At 35.8% G+C, this 19,879-nt stretch overlaps 1 protein-coding gene across 5 annotated transcripts in view; it reads right to left on the bottom strand.

Annotated features, from left to right (window-relative positions):
• Positions 1 to 19,879, bottom strand: part of PRDM5 (PR/SET domain 5) — a 206,345-nt gene that overhangs the window by 61,692 nt on the left and 124,774 nt on the right. For all 5 annotated transcript variants that reach the window (XR_003421502.2, XM_027063646.2, XM_027063671.2 and 2 more), the window contains 3 exons: positions 17,853 to 17,946; positions 13,010 to 13,170; positions 8,889 to 8,982 (listed from right to left, as the gene is read on the bottom strand). Coding sequence is in view for 4 of the 5 variants with exons in the window: in XM_027063646.2 (XP_026919447.1) it covers positions 8,889 to 8,982; positions 13,010 to 13,170; positions 17,853 to 17,946 (349 nt within the window). In the remaining variant the exon portion in view is untranslated. The remainder of the gene's footprint in view (positions 1 to 8,888; positions 8,983 to 13,009; positions 13,171 to 17,852; positions 17,947 to 19,879) is intronic.

Raw genomic sequence — 19,879 nt, 5'->3', positions numbered from 1 at the left:
CTCAAAGCAATGCCATGAAGTGAGCACTATGCTTATCCTTGTTCTTTAGATGAGGAACTAAGCTTTGAAGAAGTTAAGCAACTTACTGTAAAGCTCACATTGGGAGGAAATAAATAAAATGGAGTGAGTGCCTGTCATCTGACTCCAGGATCCAGATTTAGGATATGATCGAGGTATTAAATAACAAGGAAGTAGAGACAGCTGACTTTATGGTGAGAAAGTTTCTCCATAACTGGAATTAAGTAACAAACTACAGACCCTCAAGCTTCTAAATTGAGACTATCATCCTCAACTGGTTGATATATCACCAAACATTATGGAAGGAATGTATGTAATTCTATAGTTAGTTCAAGAGTAACAGTAAAAATTAGAATAAGAACTAAAAGTACCAGCAATGTGTACACTGAAAAAAGTTTAAGCCTTTAGCTCCAGAGGAACAACAGTAGCATAACCTTAGCAAATCACTGAATTTTGCAGGGCATGGGTGCCATTAAGAGGCTTAAACTAGAAAATTTATGAAATTCACTTCTATTCTAAAAGTGAAGACTATTATACTTTATGTTTTTATTATTTTTTTAATTTTTAAATTTTATTGAAATCCAAGTTAGTTAACATATAGTGTAATGATTTCAGGAATAGAATGTGGTAATTCATCACTTATATAACACCCAATGTTCATCCCAACAAGTGCCCTCCTTAATGCCCATCACCCATTTAGCCCATCCTCCCACTCAATACCTCCTTCAGCAACCCTCTTCTCTGTATTTAAGAGTCTCTTATGGTTTGCCTCCCTCTCTCTTTTCATCTTATTTTTCCTTCCTTCCTCTATGTTCATTTGTTTTGTTTCTTACATTCCACATATGAATGAAATCATATATTTATCTTTCTCTGACTGACATATTTCACTTAGCCTAATACACCCTAGTTCCATCCACATTGCAAATGACAAGATTTCATTCTTTTTGATGGCTGAGTAATATTCCATTGGGTGTGTGTACATGTGTGTATGTGTATGTGTGTATACCACATCTTCTTTATCCATTCATCAGTCAATGGACATTTGGGCTCTTTCCATAATTTGGCTATTGTTGATAATGTTACTATAAATATTGGGGTGCATGTGTCCCTTCAAATCTGTATAAAAGCAAATGCCTTGTACATACCTGCCATGTATGATCCTTTTCTAATCACCTAATTATGAAGGATGAATGGACTTTACAAGGTGGATACAAGGTTTGTAAAAATAACATTTTCAAAGTTAATGGGAAAAAAAAAAACACGAAGTTTTGTCAGACTTCATCCATGCAGTACAGAATGGTGGTAATGGGTAGAGGAGAAGAGAGGGGAGGGAAAACAAGGTGAAGCAAGGACACGACTGGTTGGCTATTTAAGATAGTAAAGGATAATACCAATCAAAATGTGAATAAGGGGAGTTTTTAAATGTTTTTTAAGCACTGTTGACTAAAATGAAAACAGTAACATAAACACTAAGACTCCTCCTGGAACTAACAGGTAGTAATCTAATAGCTAAGTTATCATTGTCTTACAGAATGACCCCATTAATCATGGACAAATAAAATAAGACCCGTTCTAAGAAAATTAATATGAAGGAAACTGCCTTTAATATTACACAAAGCAACACTGTCACTATACTGATAGAAAATGATGAAAGATACCAATTGGGAAACTGGAAGGAAGAAACACAAACAGGAGTCCTGTTTTCCTTCATAAAACTTAATGTTATTTGATGTTATAAAAAAGGAGATTTGGTTTCCCCAAATATTGGTGGACAGTTTCAATATTACAAAAAAAAAATGAAATTGACTCCTTCAACATAATGGGGAAAAAATAAAGACTATCAGCTCTATAAAAATCTTACTGTACATCCATTTCACTAAAAGGCCCAACTATCAATTAATAATCATTTCCTAGAGATAAAAAAAGTAATCTGTTCAACTACATGGCATTCTGAAAAATGTCAAACTATGTATATGTCAAGTATTTTTCCAGAAAACAAAACTATGGAGACAGGAAAAAAGATCAGTGGTTGCCAGTCATCAAGGGTTGGGGGATAAAGAGGTAAAGCACAGAGGATTTTAAGGTAGTGCAAGTGCCTTAAAATAGGATATTTTATGCAATATGCTGTAGGACAGCATACTGATGAACTCATATCATTATACATGTGTCCAAACCCAAAGAATGCACAACACCAAGAGTGAATCCTAATGTGAGCTACAGACTTTGGGTGATTATAATGTGTCAATGTAGGTTCACCAGTTGTTACACACATACCACTCTGGTTGTGGATGTTGATAACAGGAGAAGGTATATATGTGGCGGGGGAGGGAACAGATGGGGAAATCTCTATACCTTCCCTTCATTTCACTGTGAACCTAAAACTGCTCTAAAATAATAAAGGGAAAAAAAATCTGGGAAAATAAATTTAATCATCATTTTCTATGTTATTGCCTGTCATAAAGGTGACTCAGGAGAAAATGAACAGATGCATATGAATGCTAAATGCCCGTGCTCACGCACACGCACACACACACACACACACACACACACACACATACACACCCCTTCCATTTGACTCTAAAAGATAAAACTCTCAGGTGAGCCTGGGTGGTTCAGTCAGTTAGGCATCTGACTCTTAATTTCGGCTCAGGTCATGATCTCACAGTTGGTGAGCTGGAGCCCAGGGCAGGTCTCTGCACTGACAGTGTGGATGCAGAGTCTAGCCTATATGATATTCTCTCTCCTTCTCTCTCTGCCCCTCCCCCCGCAAGTGTGTGCTCTCTCAAAAATAAACATTTAAAAAATTATTATAAAGGATAAAACTTTCATACTATTAAAATAATATGTGACTTGTAGAATTTCATTCCTCATCTTTTTTACTGGAGAACTTAATGAATTTGTGTAATTCTTGTGTAATTATAATAACTGGGTAGCAGCCATGTAGCTTTTGTAGTAAAAAAGAAGAGATAACACCAAAATAAAATAGAACTTAAAGTCATAAGATTTGGATCTTACTACCTTGACTGGATAGGTCATTTGCTTCTCTGAATCTCTGCCTCATCTAGAAAGTAAGAATGGTCTTAGAAACCCAGGACACTAGCCATGGAAGAATTAACTCAGATAATATTTGAAAGAGCTTCTCTCCTTCAATAAACTTGATTAAAAACCTGAGCCTGATCTGGCCCTAAACTTTAGTTCAGAATTTAGTCATGGAACAAATATGGAAGGTAAGGATAATATCATAATTGAAAAAAGACATTTATATATAGTAAATAATGGGGGTGCCAGCGTGGCTCAGTCAGTGAGCGTCTGACTTCACCTCAGGTCATGATCTCACAGTTTGTGGGTTCGAGTCCTGTGTCAGGCTTTGGGCTGACAGCTCAGAACCCACTTGGGATTCTCTCTCTCCCTCTCTCTTTGCCTTTCCTCCACTTGCACTCTGGTCTCTCTCTTTCAAAAATAAATAAACATTTAAAAAAGCATATAGTAAACAATGAGAACCCCAAATCTCCACTAGATGAGAGGCTACAAAGAGCAACAGACTATAATATACTACACAATTGTTTGTCATGATTCCGGTTCCTGTAGAGTGAACCTTGTCAAACAAAATGGATAGGGCATTTGTCAGGACCAATTTCCTTTACCTTTTCTAATAAGAATTTTCAAAACTAGGCAATTCCAAGTTAAAAGGAGTCATAGTAAGTTTTTAGTGTTGGTTGGCCAAATATGGTTCTTTATTTATTCATTTAAGCACTGTAATTTTTTATATATTGGTGAGCTAAATCTTAAACTATGTTGTTAACTATTATTTGTTGTACAATTGTTTCCAACCAATTACATGATGAAGCCATGAGGTAAAGAATGGAAAGGAGAGCAAAGGGCCCAACTTTATATTGAGGTGGGACTGGCTAATAGATTAGGGAATTTAGCGATTAATTCTTTGATTCTAGCATTTCCTGAGGTGACTGCCACAATTTTTATGTCATTTTATGAAAAAGTGATTTTATAGTCAGTTAAATTTAGATTCAAATCCAGGATTTTTCAACATGAAGCCAACATGCTTTCCACTATCCCACAGGAACTGCAATCTATTTGTAGATTCCTTTATTCAAGAGGCATTCACTAAGTTCTTTCTCTATGCCAGGCAGTTCTTTGAATAGTAAACAAATAAGTTATCAGATATGAACACAGCTCTAAGGGAACAGAGAATCTACAGATGGCTGAAGAAGTATGAGTATTTGGAAGCATGCGGTGTTGAGAGCAGTATAAGATAGAGCATGCCAACCTATCTTGGAGGGTAGGGGATGGTCAGGTAATATATCACAGAGAAAGTTACATTTCATTGGAAAGCAAATGAAGCCCAAGAAGGGAGCCCGGGATGTCAAATGGGAAAAGAACTGGTAGTTGATGAGTTCCATGAAATAAGGGGCAGTCACTTTGCACAAAGCAAGGGGAAACCACTACCATAACTGGGTATAAGCCTCACCATCTCTTTAAGCCTTCTTTGGGAAAGAATGCATATATTTTCCACTGTATTGTTTTTTAAAGCTTCTAAAAGCCCTGTATGCCAATAGCAAATTTCATGGAATTCCTTTTTCAAGATGACTAGGCATGAAGTGATAAAACTCTGCTTTTTCAGAAGAATCTGAGTTTTCTCTGAGCAGCACTACTATAAGCAACAAAACAAAACAACAGAAAGTCTGTTTATATTTAAAGACTAGAAGTCTTCCTGTTGAAGGAACTAGGCTCTGAGGGAGATGTGAACAAGATGTAAGCTATGAAGCTGGATGTTCTGAGCCGCCATCTGTATCCACTCAGTTGTTCTCATTGGAATAAGACACTCCCACTTTTAATTATGAAAATTTTGAAACATGAGGAAAATGGAAAAATCGTATAGTAGGCACTATAGCCCTCACTTAGGTTTTCATGTCACCATATTTGCTTTCTCATTTTTTCCTTTTTAAAACATATAGTTTTTACACTTTTTGCTGGCCCTTTTGAGAATAAGATGCAGAAACCTGTCACACCTTAATAATTTAGCATGAATCTAATAATAGTTGTTACCTGCATAATCATAATGTTAATATACTTTAAATATTTTATTATATAAGAAGCTTAGTATATAAAAATTAGAAAACACAGAAAATCATGAAGAAAATTCAAACTGCCCATGTGTGCAACACGAAGAAATAACCACAGCTAATAATTTAGCATTTAACTCTAGTACCTTTATATAGAAATGTTTTATCCTTACAAAAATACATCATTTTGGTTTTGTAACTTATATTGCTTATTTTTTTCATGTTAACAAATAATATAATATGTAATATTTTTTTATTCCTTACAGAATATTCCAATTTATAGATGTATCATAATTTATTTAACCAATCTCTTCAATGTTGGATATGAAGGCTCTATTTCCATTTATTTTGCTACTATCAACAGCTCTTTAAGGAACGGGACAATATTCTTTTTTTTAACAAAATTTACTGCCTATAATCTCTTTTTTAGACTTAGAAATCAAGCATACTTTGGGTGTATGCCCAACAAGGAAGATAATAATAATTTAAAAAGCCAAGGACAAGTTTTGATAAAGGTATATTAAATTTTGAAAGGTTATCTTGGAGCCCATTATGGTTTAATTTCAAGAAAGAAATTAATGAAACACTAATAGTTCAGAATTCAAAACACCGCCAAAAATAATTTTTCCAACCAAGTTCTCCATTAAACATTTATTAAAAAGAAAGGCCAGGTTAATCAGAAACAGAGGGACCTAAACACGTTTTTTCCCATTGAAAATGCATTTTTCCAAAGGTAATACATTAAGAAAATCCCATGATTATTTATGCCAGACAACATGATAGTAAATTAGCTCCTTATCAATAGTCAATCAAGATTATGTTTATAAATTATTAAAGCTTCAGCATATTCAATGATTTAGGATCTTGAAAAACTTGACAGGAAAGGAAAAGCTACTGAACATAAAATTCTCATGATATCCTGTAAGAAGGAAACCTAAGAAAAGGAGAAAATTATACGAAATTATATCAATCACTTGCTTTTTCTGTACAATCAGGACATGGTGCTAAATCTCTGGCATAATTTTAAGTCCACCTGCCTTCAGTGTGATTCTCTGCTCCTGTCTTTTGCTTCTCTCTTCTTTTCTTTTTGCTGTTCTCTGCTTCTGGTTTGTCCCCAAAACTTCACTTTCCCTAGATACTTCTAAGCAAGAAGACCTCCTCTCTTTAGGGCACCTATTATTCATAGCCATTATGTATACTGTTTGATATGTTCTTGGTTATGGTTTCATTTAATAGTATTTAAGAGGGTACTCTAGGGGCGCCTGGGTGGCTCAGTCGGTTGAGCATCCAACTTTGGCTCAGGTCATGATCTCACAGCTCGTGAGTTCGAGCCCCGCGTCGGGCTCTGTGCTGACAGCTCAGAGCCTGGAGCCTGCTTCTGCTTCTGTGTCTCCCTCTCTCTCTGCCCCTAACCCACTCGCATTCTGTCTCTGTCTCTGTCAAAAATAAATAAACATTAAAAAAATTAAAAATAAAAAAAGAGGGTACTCTAAGATAACAAATACTACTTTGATATTCTGTGTTTTAGCTTTAGCCAAATAATTTTCAGAATAAGAAATTATGTTCCACTGCTATTCTTTCCTCCACCTATGTATAATAATTGTACTATTGATTCTTTAGCCTATGTAAACTAACATTTCCTCATCCGCAAGACAGTTACTGAGATAGACACTGCACCAGGTGCTGGGAATACACTGATAAAGTCAAATACTATGGTTCTTGAATAGGAATCTTCAGCAATGTAATCTAGCTAAATAGTTTACCACATACAGTCTAACTACTGAAAACCATTAAGATTCATGTACAAGAGTCTGGCTATCAATATTAAGAGTATTTTTTTTCAAGTCTTTTCAAGTACTTCTCTACTTAAGAGAGAAAATCCAGACAAGGTTCTTTCAAGAATATTTAATTGTTTAAAGATATTTGCAAATGATATATCCAGTAAGGGAATATACAGAACTCATACAACTAAGACCCAAAGAATAAATAATCCACTAAAAGAAATGTGCAGAGGACCTGAATAGACACTTTTCCAAAGAAGACATACAGATGGCCAACAGACACATGACTTCATGCTGAACATCATTAAGCATTAGGGAAATGTAAATCAAAAACACAAAGAGATAACATCTCACATCATTAAGAATGGCTAGTAACAAAAAAACTAGAAATAACAAATAGTGGTGAGAATGTGGACAAAGGGGGGCCCTAGTACACTGTTGGTGAAAATGTAAATTGAGGAAGCCACTCTTGAAAACCGTATGGAGGTTCCTCAAAAAATTAAAAATACAAGTACCATACAATCCAGTAATTCCACTTCTAGGTATTTACCCAAAGAAAATAAAAACACTAACTCAAAAAAATGTATGCCCCTCTACATTTATTGCAGCTTTATTTATAGGAGCCAAGACATGAAGGCAATATAAGTATCTATTGATAGATAAATGGGATAAAGAAAACATAGTATAAATACATGATGGAATATTACTTAGCCATAAAAAAGACTGACATCTTGCCATTCACAACAACATGGATGGATCTAGAGGGTATTATGCTAAGTGAAGTAAATTAGAAAAAGACAAATACCATATTATTTGACTTATTTGTGGGATCTGAAAAACAAAACAAATGAACAAACAAATAAACAAATACTAACAATAGCAACAAAAAGAGAAACAGGCTTACAAATATAGAGAAACAAACTAGTGGTTGCCAGAGGAGAAAGCAGTGGGGGGGTGGGAGGGTGAAATAGGTAAAGAAGATTAAGGGGTACAAACTTTCAGTTATAAAATAAGTCATGGGGATGAAAAGTACAGCATAGGGAATATAGTCAATAATATTGTAATAACTTTGTATGGTGACAGATGGTAACTAGACTTATCCTATACTTATGGTGAGCTTTTTGTGATGTGTATAATTATCAAATCACTATGTTATATACATGAAACTAATATTATATGTCAACTATACTTCATTTAAAAATATAAAAAAGAATATTTAGTTGTTTATACAGCCTTCACTAGGGCATAACCCTCCTCCATGGGAGAAATTGCACAAAAAGTCATAAGAAATGAAGACAACTCTTTAGGAAGCAATCCATGACATAATGGATATTATGGTTGCCTCACCTTTTTTCAATAAAATCTTACAGCATTCAAACAATATTCCAAGGACTTTTTGAATTTAAAAAGGCCACATCTGAAGTCAGTTATAGGAAGTAATTTTAAGAGGAGGCCCTGAGCCTTCTATAAAACGTAAAACTGCTATTCCCTATCCCATCCATTAGAATAGAATATAAAGTAAATCACAATTACATCACAACCAAACATTAGCTAAAGTATTTCTATTTCAGATATTTAACTTAGTTTGGGAAAGTAAACTTATTAAAAAAAAATTTTTTTAATGTTTATTTATTTTTGACAGAGAGAGAGACAGATCATGAGTGGGGGGGGGGGGGGCGGGCAGAGAGAGAGGGAGACACAGAATCCGAAGCAGGCTCCAGGCTCTAAGCTGTCAGCACAGAGCCCAACGCAGGGCTCGAACTCACAGGCTGCAAGATCATGACCTGAGCCTAGTCGGATGCTCAACCAACTGAGCCACCCAGGTGCCCCGGGAAAGTAAACTTATTTAAAATTTTCCGAGAGTAAGGAACTGGATTCTATAAAATTTTAAAGCAGAGAAAACAGCTAAGATTAGTTATTAATCGGGGATATAATATTATAATATTCCTTGTCTTAAAAGAATTGTATTTCTTTAAGCTGTTTTTATTACCAATTATAATCTACATACCTGTGTGGCTACGGATATGAACTCTCAGTGTACCACTGCTGGCAAATTTCTGGCCACAATATGGGCAGATTTTCTCCTTTTCTCCAGTATGGGTCTAAAGCGAAAGGAATAAAAAGAGTTAAGGATAAATATAAAGAATTAGGTAAAAATGATGAAATGCCTCTGACAATGGTAAATCCTTTTTTTCCAGGATTACGTTTCATTAAAATGATTTAATATCACAATGAGATTTTAAACAATTTATCATGGGTGTTCCCACTGCTTCAAAAAAAAAAAAAAAACCAAAACCAAACTTTAGAATCATGCATTAGTGCTAATTTGAAAATAATTCTACAGTTTACTTTTTAAGCCTTCACGGAGCCCCCAAGTAAAAATGATTAAGTTATACAAAACCAGTATATGCTGGTAAAACCACATAATCAAAATGGGGTTACGGCTGCCCTTGACTGCTGCCAAGAAATACTTCCTTAGAAGCATTTTTCACATTCTTTGTGTGTATTTAGCTCTTGAGGACAAAATTAATCTCAATAAAGTAATCTGTTACTTGCATTATGCTTGTCTGACTGGATTCATTTTACTGCAAAGCAAAAAGAAATATAAATCTGGTTTGATCTTTAAATCAGCAGGTGTTAATTGAGCAGTTTGAAAGAACATCCTGGCTCTCAACATACCTTTAATCTTGGCATAAAAACAATCATACAAAGAAAGATGAATATGTATCATCAAAAGTGAATTTTGACAGAATGTTAGAGAGTTCAAAGAAAAGAGTGACCTCTCTAAAAAGAGGAGGCAGATGGAGCTTTTAAAACTTGTCTCACAATCTCATCAGGATACCAGCTATTCTACCAACATCAAAAAGATTGTTCCAATAATTGAGGGGTCAGAGCTATTTTCAAGTCCCATTATTTTTTAAACTTAGGAGAAGGCACAAAGAAGGGAGAAGGAGGAAATTACTTCGGATATCTGCACATTCTCAATGAAACTATTTTTTTTTATTTCAATGATGACCTACAAATCAATAAAAGCAGACAGTGGATGACCTGGGTTACCACCATAAAACAGAGTTTCCAGGACTTGTGTTTGTATTAGTTTTTGTGCAAATTACTGGCACGTATTATTATTATTATTTGAATTGCCATGGGCTAATATAAAAAGAATAGGAAATGTTTTTGAAAAATGGGGGCATCTTTGGGGTTCCTGAGTAGCTCAGTTGGTTAAATGTCCAACTTAGGCTCAGGTCATGATCTCACAGCTCATGAATTCAAGCCCCATATTGGGCTCTGTGCTGACAGCTCAGAGCCTAGAGCCTGCTTCGGATTCTGTGTTTCTGTCTCTGTCTCTCCCCTGCTCACACTCTTTCTCTCTCTCTTTCAAAAATAAACAAACATTGAAATTTTTTTTTAAAATTGGGGGTGTCTGAGTGGCTCAGTCAGTTAAGGTGTCTGACTTCAGCTCAGGTCATGATCTCTCAGTTCACGGGTTCAAGCCCCACAGCAGGCTCTGTGCTGATACCTCAGAGCCTGGAGCCTGCTTCAGATTCTGTGTTTCTCTCTCTCTCTCTCTCTCTCTCTCTCTCTGTTTCTTCCCCAGTTGTGCTCTATCCCTCTCTCAAAAATAAATAAACATTAAAAATATATTTTTTAATGATGTGTTACCAGAAGGGACACACTGCCTGGGATAGAAAAAGGGGTAGGGCAGTTACCTCATCACCTGATAATCTCAAAAAAGCACCAATGTAGCAACACATTCTCATCTTCCATATTAAATTAATTGTTCACTTTAATATAATTAGTTTCATAGCCTTATTGATATGTAATTTGAAAATTTTCATATTTGAATTATAATCTATACTTGTATATCAACTATTGTATATGTAATTTTTTTAAAGAGCTATAAACTAAATACCTTAGTCAACATCAGTGTCTTTTTAAATATTTTTCCACCGAAAATTATTTATATTATAATCAAGTTTGAGAAATACAGTCTAACCAACTGCCATACTAGCCAATGACACCAGCTACCACAGACATCTCCTTGATTCTGCACTTGGCAGGCACTTAACTTTCCATTTTCACTACAACTTCTTACACAAAACAGTTATACATTCTTCAGAGTAAGAGCTGTTACTCCCATGGTTCACATTATGGCTCATTTTAAAGGAAATGGTATAACATTTTAACATATAGCAGACCTATATTCTTCTCGTTCCCTGACAGAGGAGCAAACTACAACAATTTTTTCTTGATTAGTGTAAGGTTGTTTAGATATTGTATACATCTATTATTACAACATTGGATTATTCCAAGCAGGCAACTACCAATTTATTTATAGTATCTTATAAAATCCATGGAACTTCTCTTGCTGCTACATAAGTATTTCATTGTTCATTTATATAACCTAAGTTACTTGTCAATGGTATAAGTTTCAAACTAAACAACATTAAGTCAATATTAATGAAAAGAATTAAAATGTTCCTTTGGTTTAATTCAAAAATATATCTTCTTAGGAACAGAATTTTGTTAAATCGTTTAATTTTTTTTAATTTTTTAAACATTTATTTATTATTGAGAAACAGAAAGAGACAGAGCATGAGCATGGGAGGGGAAGAAAGAGGGGGAGACACAGAATCCAAAGCAGGCTCCAGGCTCTGAGCTGTCAGCACAGAGCCTGATGCGGGGCTCGAACCCAAGAACTGTGAGATCATGATCTGAGCCGAAGTTGGATGCTTAACTGACTGAGCCACTCAGGTGCCCTTAATTTTTTTTTAATATTTATTTTTGAGAGAGAGACAGACAGAGCATGAGTGGGGAAGGGCAAAGAGTGAGGGAGACACAATATCCAAAGCAGGCTCCGGGCTCTGAGCACAGACACTGATGTGGGGCTCAAACTCTCAGACCATGAGATCATGACCTGAGTCGAAGTAAGATGCTTAATCGACTGAGCCACCCACGTGCCAGTGGTTAGCTGGTTTTAAAAGACATTTAAGGTACAATACTAAAATATGTTAAATACAGATAAAAAGGCATGGAAACAGGTCACTATGTGAACAATACTGGATGAATGTACGAGACAAAAATGAACAATGCTCTGCAAAATGTACTGTACGACCATCTGTGATCACAAACTATATCTCTCTTGAAAACTATTTTTTCTCACATTTATTAAAACACAATACAAATTTATTAAATTCATGCACAAAAGTAATTCAAGCAAAGATAGTTAAAAGATTATCTTATTCAGAAATTCAAAAAAGAGGACAATATCATTACTACTGAATATTAAAGAAACAGGAAAAGAAAGTTCCTCAAGTAAGTCCTTTTGAAACAGCTATATTGAGGATAGGTACCAAAATAAAAGTCACACTGAAGCATGAGTCACTTCCTCACATTCACTCAGAGTACACGCTAAATAGCAGAACCTATTACACTTCAGACTCATTTCTAATGTCAACATTAAAAACTGTAACTGTGTTTGGTACACTATGAATATTGCTATTTTTGAAAATATACTTAAAGTATACTAATAAAACAAATAAAAGTAACCTTGTGATTTGCTTAAGGTAATAAGCATCATATAAAAAAGATAACCTCCAAATCACCATAAGAACATCATTTTATTTGAGTTAAGTAAATTCTTATCAAGTCCCTCTTCTGTACCAGGAACTTCCCTAGATCCCAGAGATGCAAGATGAAAAAGAACCATTCCAGTCCTGGAAGAGCTCAGTCTAATAACTTGTAAATAAATATCTGAATTAGCTTTGAAAAATAAAATTATGGCACTACTCATTTAAAAAAAACCCTATGTTCATCCAAAAATGTACAAAAATTGACAAGTTTCCACTCATTGAGTATTTTGTATGACCCATGTATCACCATAGCTCAGGGCAGTGCAGAATCCATACTTAAATCTAGGTTCACCTTCATACAAATTTATATAACTCTTCTGAAAAAGTAAATAGAACAGTTTCTAAAGAGCTCATATAAATCATGCATCCCTTATGTGTCATTTTGAGTCATATATTGATTAATTAATATTAAATTGATTATCACATGATAATGAGCATACATGCCCATATAGCTTAAATATGTAATCCATTCAACTCAGGGAAGGCTTCTACTTACTTTCTTGTGACTTCTAAGCACTGAGGGTGTAACAAATGCCTTATTACATAGCTCACATCTGTATTTCTTGTGTCTTTCATGGACCACCTGGACATGAACATTTAAAGTATCCTTCCTTTTAAAGGTAGCATCACAGTGATGGCATTTGAAAGTCCTCTCACCTTAGAAACAAAACAGTCAAATAAGAGAAACATCAGATGAGCAGGGTGTTGTTAACTGCCCCTCAGAGGTACCAGATTTAGTGTTGTTTTCTTCAAAAACTTAGCTATATTACTAACAATTTATCATAACCAGAAAAGGTAGTTTTTTATGAAATATTTTGATTTCATATATGCTAATTCACTGTGTGACCAGTGGGAAGTCCTTTAACTTTCTTAGGTTCTCAGTCTCTTTAATTGGAAAATGTGGAGACTGAAATAGCGAATTTTCTAAAGGTACCATGAACTTTCTTTAAAGGTAGGTATTTCTAGAGCAGGGGCTCAGGTTTGAGGCAAGTAGGTTCTTGTGGTGACAAAAGGCTTCTGTCAAGCTAAAGAGATAAGGTGCTTTTGTCCCTCACTCCCACCACAACCCTTGTGGCCTTTTTAGGGGACAGGGCACAGGTCAAACAGGGTCATGGGTAGCAAGCTGGGGCGGGATGCCCCTGAGGGCACACAGAAATGGGTCAGAGCCAGCCCCCTTCTAGGACAGGAGAGGGCTACAACACCCTTTCCTTTCTCAGCACTGTCCCAGGAACCTGGACTACAGTCTCCCTAACACGGGTCCTTGGTCTGCTGTGAAACACCTGGGGAAAGGTTTCAACTCCCAGATTCTCAGACAGTTTGGGGGGCTGCCTCTCAGAGAGCCAGTTGGAATGGAGCAACTCTCCTTTTCTAGAGCCCCTGGGTACCTGTGAGCGTTTTCACCTTCTTCTTATTCTGGAGCCTAGGCCGGCAGGGAAAGCAACTCCAGAAACTACGTTTAGGGGCATATGGTATTTTTTAAACTTTCATATAATGCTCTCTATCCTTGTAGGTATTCATAACAAACACGTCAAACTCTAGTGGCCTACTTTAAGTACATTTTCAGTGATCTATGTGCACAATTAGAAGACAGTTTTATCTCTCAGAAAGTTACAAAATTTGAATAGCACATAGTTATACAAATAAGACAGACTAGAAGTTGAATATATTTTCCCTTTGTAGAGAACAACTGTATTAGCACAGAGTCACATATTATGTTCAACTATGAGACAAAATATACAGGTAACTTACTACGTCGAAATAAGAGATCACCTCAATTTGAACTAAACTCTTATATAAAACTTCCCTCCATTATAACTAGCATAAATTTAGAAATGTGAAGATCCTATTATTTCTTCATACCAAATTTAAGGAAGGAGGGACAAAAAGAAGGAAAAGAGAAAAAAAAGAAAAAGACAAATTATCCTTTTCAAACAGAATTATAGCTCTTTATGTTAAAATCTCTGATAGTCTTGTTAAAATCTAATGCTTGGTACAGTCACATCCAAACCATGCATGAATTGTGTAGATTCTTAAAGCTCTGTTTATGTTACCTTTGTGAATTTTTGTTGCTGGGTGCTATTATTGTAACCTAGTTTGTCTTTATATATCTTCTATATTAAATTTATTTAAATACTTCATTTATAACCAGTGAGAGTAAAAGAAAATATCAATTGACATAAGATTATAAATAATAGCAAATCAACTCAGGAATAAAAAGAAATTAAAAAAAAACATACCAAAAAAAACAAAACAAAGCAATCCTCCAAGATTTCTCCTTCAAAGCATATCTATTAAACTATCACATGAAACAAAATATTGATTCCAGAGTGCCTGGTGGCTCAGTCAGTTAAGCGTCTGACTTGGGCTGAAGTCATGATCTGGTGGTTCGTGAGTTTGAGCCACACATTGGCCTTTGTGCTGACAGCTCAGAGCCTGGCACCTGCTTCAGATTCTGTGTCTTCCTCTCTGTCTCTGCCCTTCCTCCTACTTGTGTTCTCTATCTCATCTACTCTCTCAAAAAATAATAAAAAAATTTTTAATGTAAAATTAAAAAATACATATATTGATTCCTATGCCAAAACCTCATCAAGCTATACCAAGGGAGCTCTTACCTTTCTCCTTTCACATTTAATTCCAGATTTTTTTGTTATAAACTTACCAGAATTTTAAAAATTCTGATGAGATTTTATCTGATGTTATCAGATTTCTTTGCCTTAAAGAAATAAAGCTATGATTAAAGATAGGATTTAAACCAAGAAGGTAGCTATCAAGCTGTTTTTTGCTTTTCAGTGCGTTAGAAAATAGCAATAATTTCCAAAATAATAATTACAAGTTATTCTTTACATTTTGAGCCAGAAGGCTGATATAAGTTTCTTTAAAAATTTTTTTTTAATGTTTATCTATTTTTGAGAGAGAGAGAGACAGCACGAGCAGGGGAGAGGCAGAGAGAGAAGGAGACACAGAATCTAAAGCAAGGACCCAGGCTCTGAGCTCTGAGCACAGAGCCCAACATGGGGCTCGAACTCACAAACTGTGAGATCATGACCTGAGCCAAAGTCGGATGCTTAACCAACTGAGCCACCCAGGTGCCCCTGCTGATATAAGTTTCTATGGTGATCTTCATGTTTTGAGTTAAACAGGTTTTAATTTTCATATTGTGCAAGATCACCTTTCATATTTTGTCCCATTTTGCCCACTTCTGGTTTTCTCCATCCTCACTGGTCTTATCTGATATTTAACTTTACCTGCAATAGCCTACTTACACAATTACAAAACTGATTTCCCAGTCTTGGTACAGCATCATAAAGCCTTTGATTAATGTGCTGATCAACATTATATTAAATACAGAATGTGCAAGCACAGTCTACACTTGCCACTTCAATCCCATGTCTCAGGTTTATGAGAATCGATCAGCTGAAATCGAAAGTAATAGATGCCTTATATTAAAAACTCCTTGCTGTTATTGAAAATTTTATTTACCCAAGGAAAAATTTCCTGAGCATAAGGATAAATTTGACCACAGAAGTGTTTTTTTTTAATGTTTATTTATTTTTGAAAGAGAGAGAGAGAGAGAGAGAGAGCGCGCGAGCAGGGGAAGGGCAGAGAGAAAGGGAGACACAAAATTCAAACCAGGCTCCAGGCTCTGAGCTGTCAGCACAGAGCCCAACATGGAGCTCAAACTCACAAGCCGAGAGATCATGACCTGAGCCGAAGTCAGAGGCTTAACTGACTGAACCACCCAGGCGCCCCCCACAGAAGTCTTAATAGTATGAATGAGGTTCCCTTGTTTCAATCCCTACTTTAAATCCATTCACCTCAGGGGCGCCTGGGTGGCTCAGTCAGTGAAGCATCTGACTCTTGAATTCGGTTCAGGTCATGATCTCACATTGTCTGAGATGAAGCCCCATGTCAGGCTCTGTGCAGGGAGCCTGCTTGGGATTCTCTCTCTCTCTCTACCCCTCACCCACTCGTATGCAGTCACTCTCTCCATCAAAACAAACAAACAAACAAACAAACAAACATTTAAAAACTAAAACTAAACTAAACTAAAATAAAATAAAATCCATTCACTTCACAATGATTGTTTTTCTTAGTCAAATGACAGTGAAATGGAATGAAAATATGCTACATGACAAATTTCATTCCTTAAATGCATGGCTGTCCTTAGTAAGAAAATAAAAAGTGGTGTTAACAAATTCTCCAGAACTGTAACATAAAATGCAGAATGGCACAAGACCACAACACTCTTTCCTGTAGGAAAAGATGTATTTTATCATAATCATTACCGCTCAGTATTTTCAAAAACTTTAATATCTTTGTTATTTTGAATTTTAGATACATCTACTCAATCAGAGAAAATGTCTTCCAAGATACTATCTTATCTCTAATGTTGTCATAACTGATTAATTGTTTTGCTTTCCTCAGACATATTAAAAATTTAATCAGCAGTAGTAACTTTATTTCAGAAGATGTTCTACTGATTAAACAACTCAAAAGCAATAAATACAAATATTACTTATGTTATGCCATTTTTCTTTAATTTTAGATACAGTAACATAGCAAATGTCTAGTTACTTCAATATCTGAACACAGAACCCACTTTAAAACTCAACTTAGCAATAACATTTTCTCTGAAATAAAGTGCTGTAATAAAGTGTCCTTCAGCGATGTGAGTATAAAAGGTTTAGTATTCTAAAAATAGCTCTGAGTGAACTGTCTTACCAGTTTGCATGGTATGCATGTGTATAACTTAACCCCAAGGAAAAGCAGTGCTCCTGCTAAAAGAAGTAAGAAATCAGAGGCAGTGTAGAGAGAAGTAGGAAAAGCACGTGACTATTGGAACCCATATGCGACCTCCAGATGCATTTGTCACCGTGTTTTTCTGAGTCTCATTTTTCTCTGCTCCCCAACAATCAACAGGTTACATTAGATTTGTATTTTGGTCCTTTCCAACTTTAAAAGAGTCCGTGAGCTAATAAAATCATGCCAGACATTCGCATGTTTTAAAGGGTCAGACACGTTTCCTTAATCATTATATTTGAAAGGGAACAAGAATGTCTATTTCAGAACAAATTTCAAAGATACCTTGCCGAACATAAGAAACGATTTTATATACAAACTTTATATAGTGGTAAGAAATGACACAAATAAAATGTCTCATAAAATGATTTAATGTGGAAAAATAAAGCAAGGATAAAGGAAGGAGAGCTGAAAGGCAGAATTACCAGCCTTTTAAACTACACATGGGTCCACTTCTGTGATGCCTACATTCTCAAAAGTTGTAAGGGCAAAGTTTGAGAGAATTCATTTTGTCCTCAACTGCTTGTATTTTGACTTACTGTTATGTATGAGAAGGTGTCTCTGCAAAGAAAATGGGGTCCGGAACAAAGCTTTACATTCCTCACACTGGAATGGTCTCTCTTCAGAATGGGTCTGCACATGAAAGAAACTGTGAGTTAGGAGGATCTAGAATCATCTAGTCATGACAATAACTGTGAGCCTATATCCATGGTATGAAAGAGGAAAGGGTAGGTAGACAATATCTTGTTTCTTCTGATGATGTTCTTTCAACATAAAATTGTAAACACAAATTTGCTACATGCATGGTAAAAAAACAACTGTATTTTTAAATTCTCACATTAATTATCAATTTGATAAATATTAAGGGAAATTGGGGCACCTGGGTGACTCAGTCAGTCAAGGTCTGACTCGGTTTTGGCTCAGATCATGACCCCAGAGTCATGGGATTGAGTCCTCATTTGGCTGTGCTCTGCGCATGAAGCCTGCTTGGGATTCTCTTTCTCTCTCTTTCTCTCTCTCTCTCTCCCTCCCTCTGTCCCTCTCCCCTTGCTTGCAGGGAAATTTCATCCATCATTTATTTTGTGCCCAGTCTATGCTATGCACTTCATGTTGCTATGGGACAGTCCTACTTTACACACTCGGGATACAGCAGTAAAAACAAAAGATGAAGTCCCTGCTATCATGGAGCTCTTACACTAGCTGGGAGAGGATAATTAACAAATGATAAAATATGAAATACATATTATAGAGAGAAAGAAAGAAAGAGAGAAAGAAAGAAAGAAAGAAAGAAAGAAAGAAAGAAAGAAAGACGACAGCAAAAGTTTCAAAGAATGGGGAAGCAATTTTGAACAGTGGTCAAAGAAATTACAGCCAAGAAGGCGACTTGAGAGAAGACCTAATGGAAGTGAGGGAGCAAGAGCAAGCCTCCCTCTGAGTGATCTGGGCAGAAAACACCATGGAGGCCAGCGTGGTTGGAACAGGTGGAAAAGGCATGGAAAGGGAGATGGGGTCAGAAAAAATGGGGAAATAATGGGAAAGAGAAGCAAATCATTTTGGGCCTGGTTGGCCACTGCAGGAGTTTTGTCTTTTACTGAGAGAGAGAAAAAAAATCTCAAGTGAGTTTTGAGCAGATGAGTGGCATGATTCACCTGACATTTAATAGGATGCTAAGGTGGCTGTGTCGAGAAGGGGATATATAAGAGGACAAGGAAAAGCAGAGAAACCAGAGAAGAAAGAGCAATCAACCAAACAAGAAATAATTAAGACCTATGTCATGGTGGTAGCCACCAATGTAAAGAGAAGCAGTAGGCTTCTGGATGTATTATAAAAGTTAACAGGTTTTGTGGAGAGACTTGGATTGGAAGCATGAGACACAGAAAAGAAGAATCAAATGTGCCTCCAAGATTGTGACCAAAGCAATGGTAGGATGAATCAGCCATTTACTAATATGTGAGACAGCAAGCTAAGAAACAAGTTTGGGTTAAAGATAAGAGGTTCAGTTTGGGGTAAGTTCAAAGGACTATTAAAAGATGTCTAGTAGATAGTGGAATATTTCAAGTCTGGATTATAGTGTATAAAATTTGGGGATGTCAGGTTATATAGTGTTAATATTTAAAGCCTCATGAATACAATGAGAGAATAAAAATTTAAAAAAAACATCATCTGTAGTATATCAGATTGGCAAAGGTGAAGAAAATGGATATTATTCATTGTTGACTAAAAGGTAAGAACAAGCGCCCTCATGTCTTGTAACTGGAAATATCAATTTTCTGAATGGCAATGTGGCGCTATTTACCAAAACGGCAAATGCACGTACTCTGACTAACCAACTGCCTTTCCAGAAATATATGACAAATTTTTACATAACAAAAACTTTTTAAAAAGCCTCCTAAATGGCCACTGACATTCGGTCAACTAATTCTGTGTGGCTATTATATGTTTATTTTGATATGGAAACCCCCACTAACATATTTTGATGTCAAAAGCACAATGCAAAACATTATACGTAGAATATCATACATTGCGAATACACGCACATGTAGAATGGGGGTAGAAAATGTCCTAC

This window comes from Acinonyx jubatus, chromosome B1 (genome assembly GCF_027475565.1).
Source record: "Acinonyx jubatus isolate Ajub_Pintada_27869175 chromosome B1, VMU_Ajub_asm_v1.0, whole genome shotgun sequence".
NCBI lineage: Eukaryota > Metazoa > Chordata > Mammalia > Carnivora > Felidae > Acinonyx > Acinonyx jubatus.
Note: the sequence above shows the minus strand (reverse complement) of the source record. Positions and strands in the feature narration are given on the sequence as shown.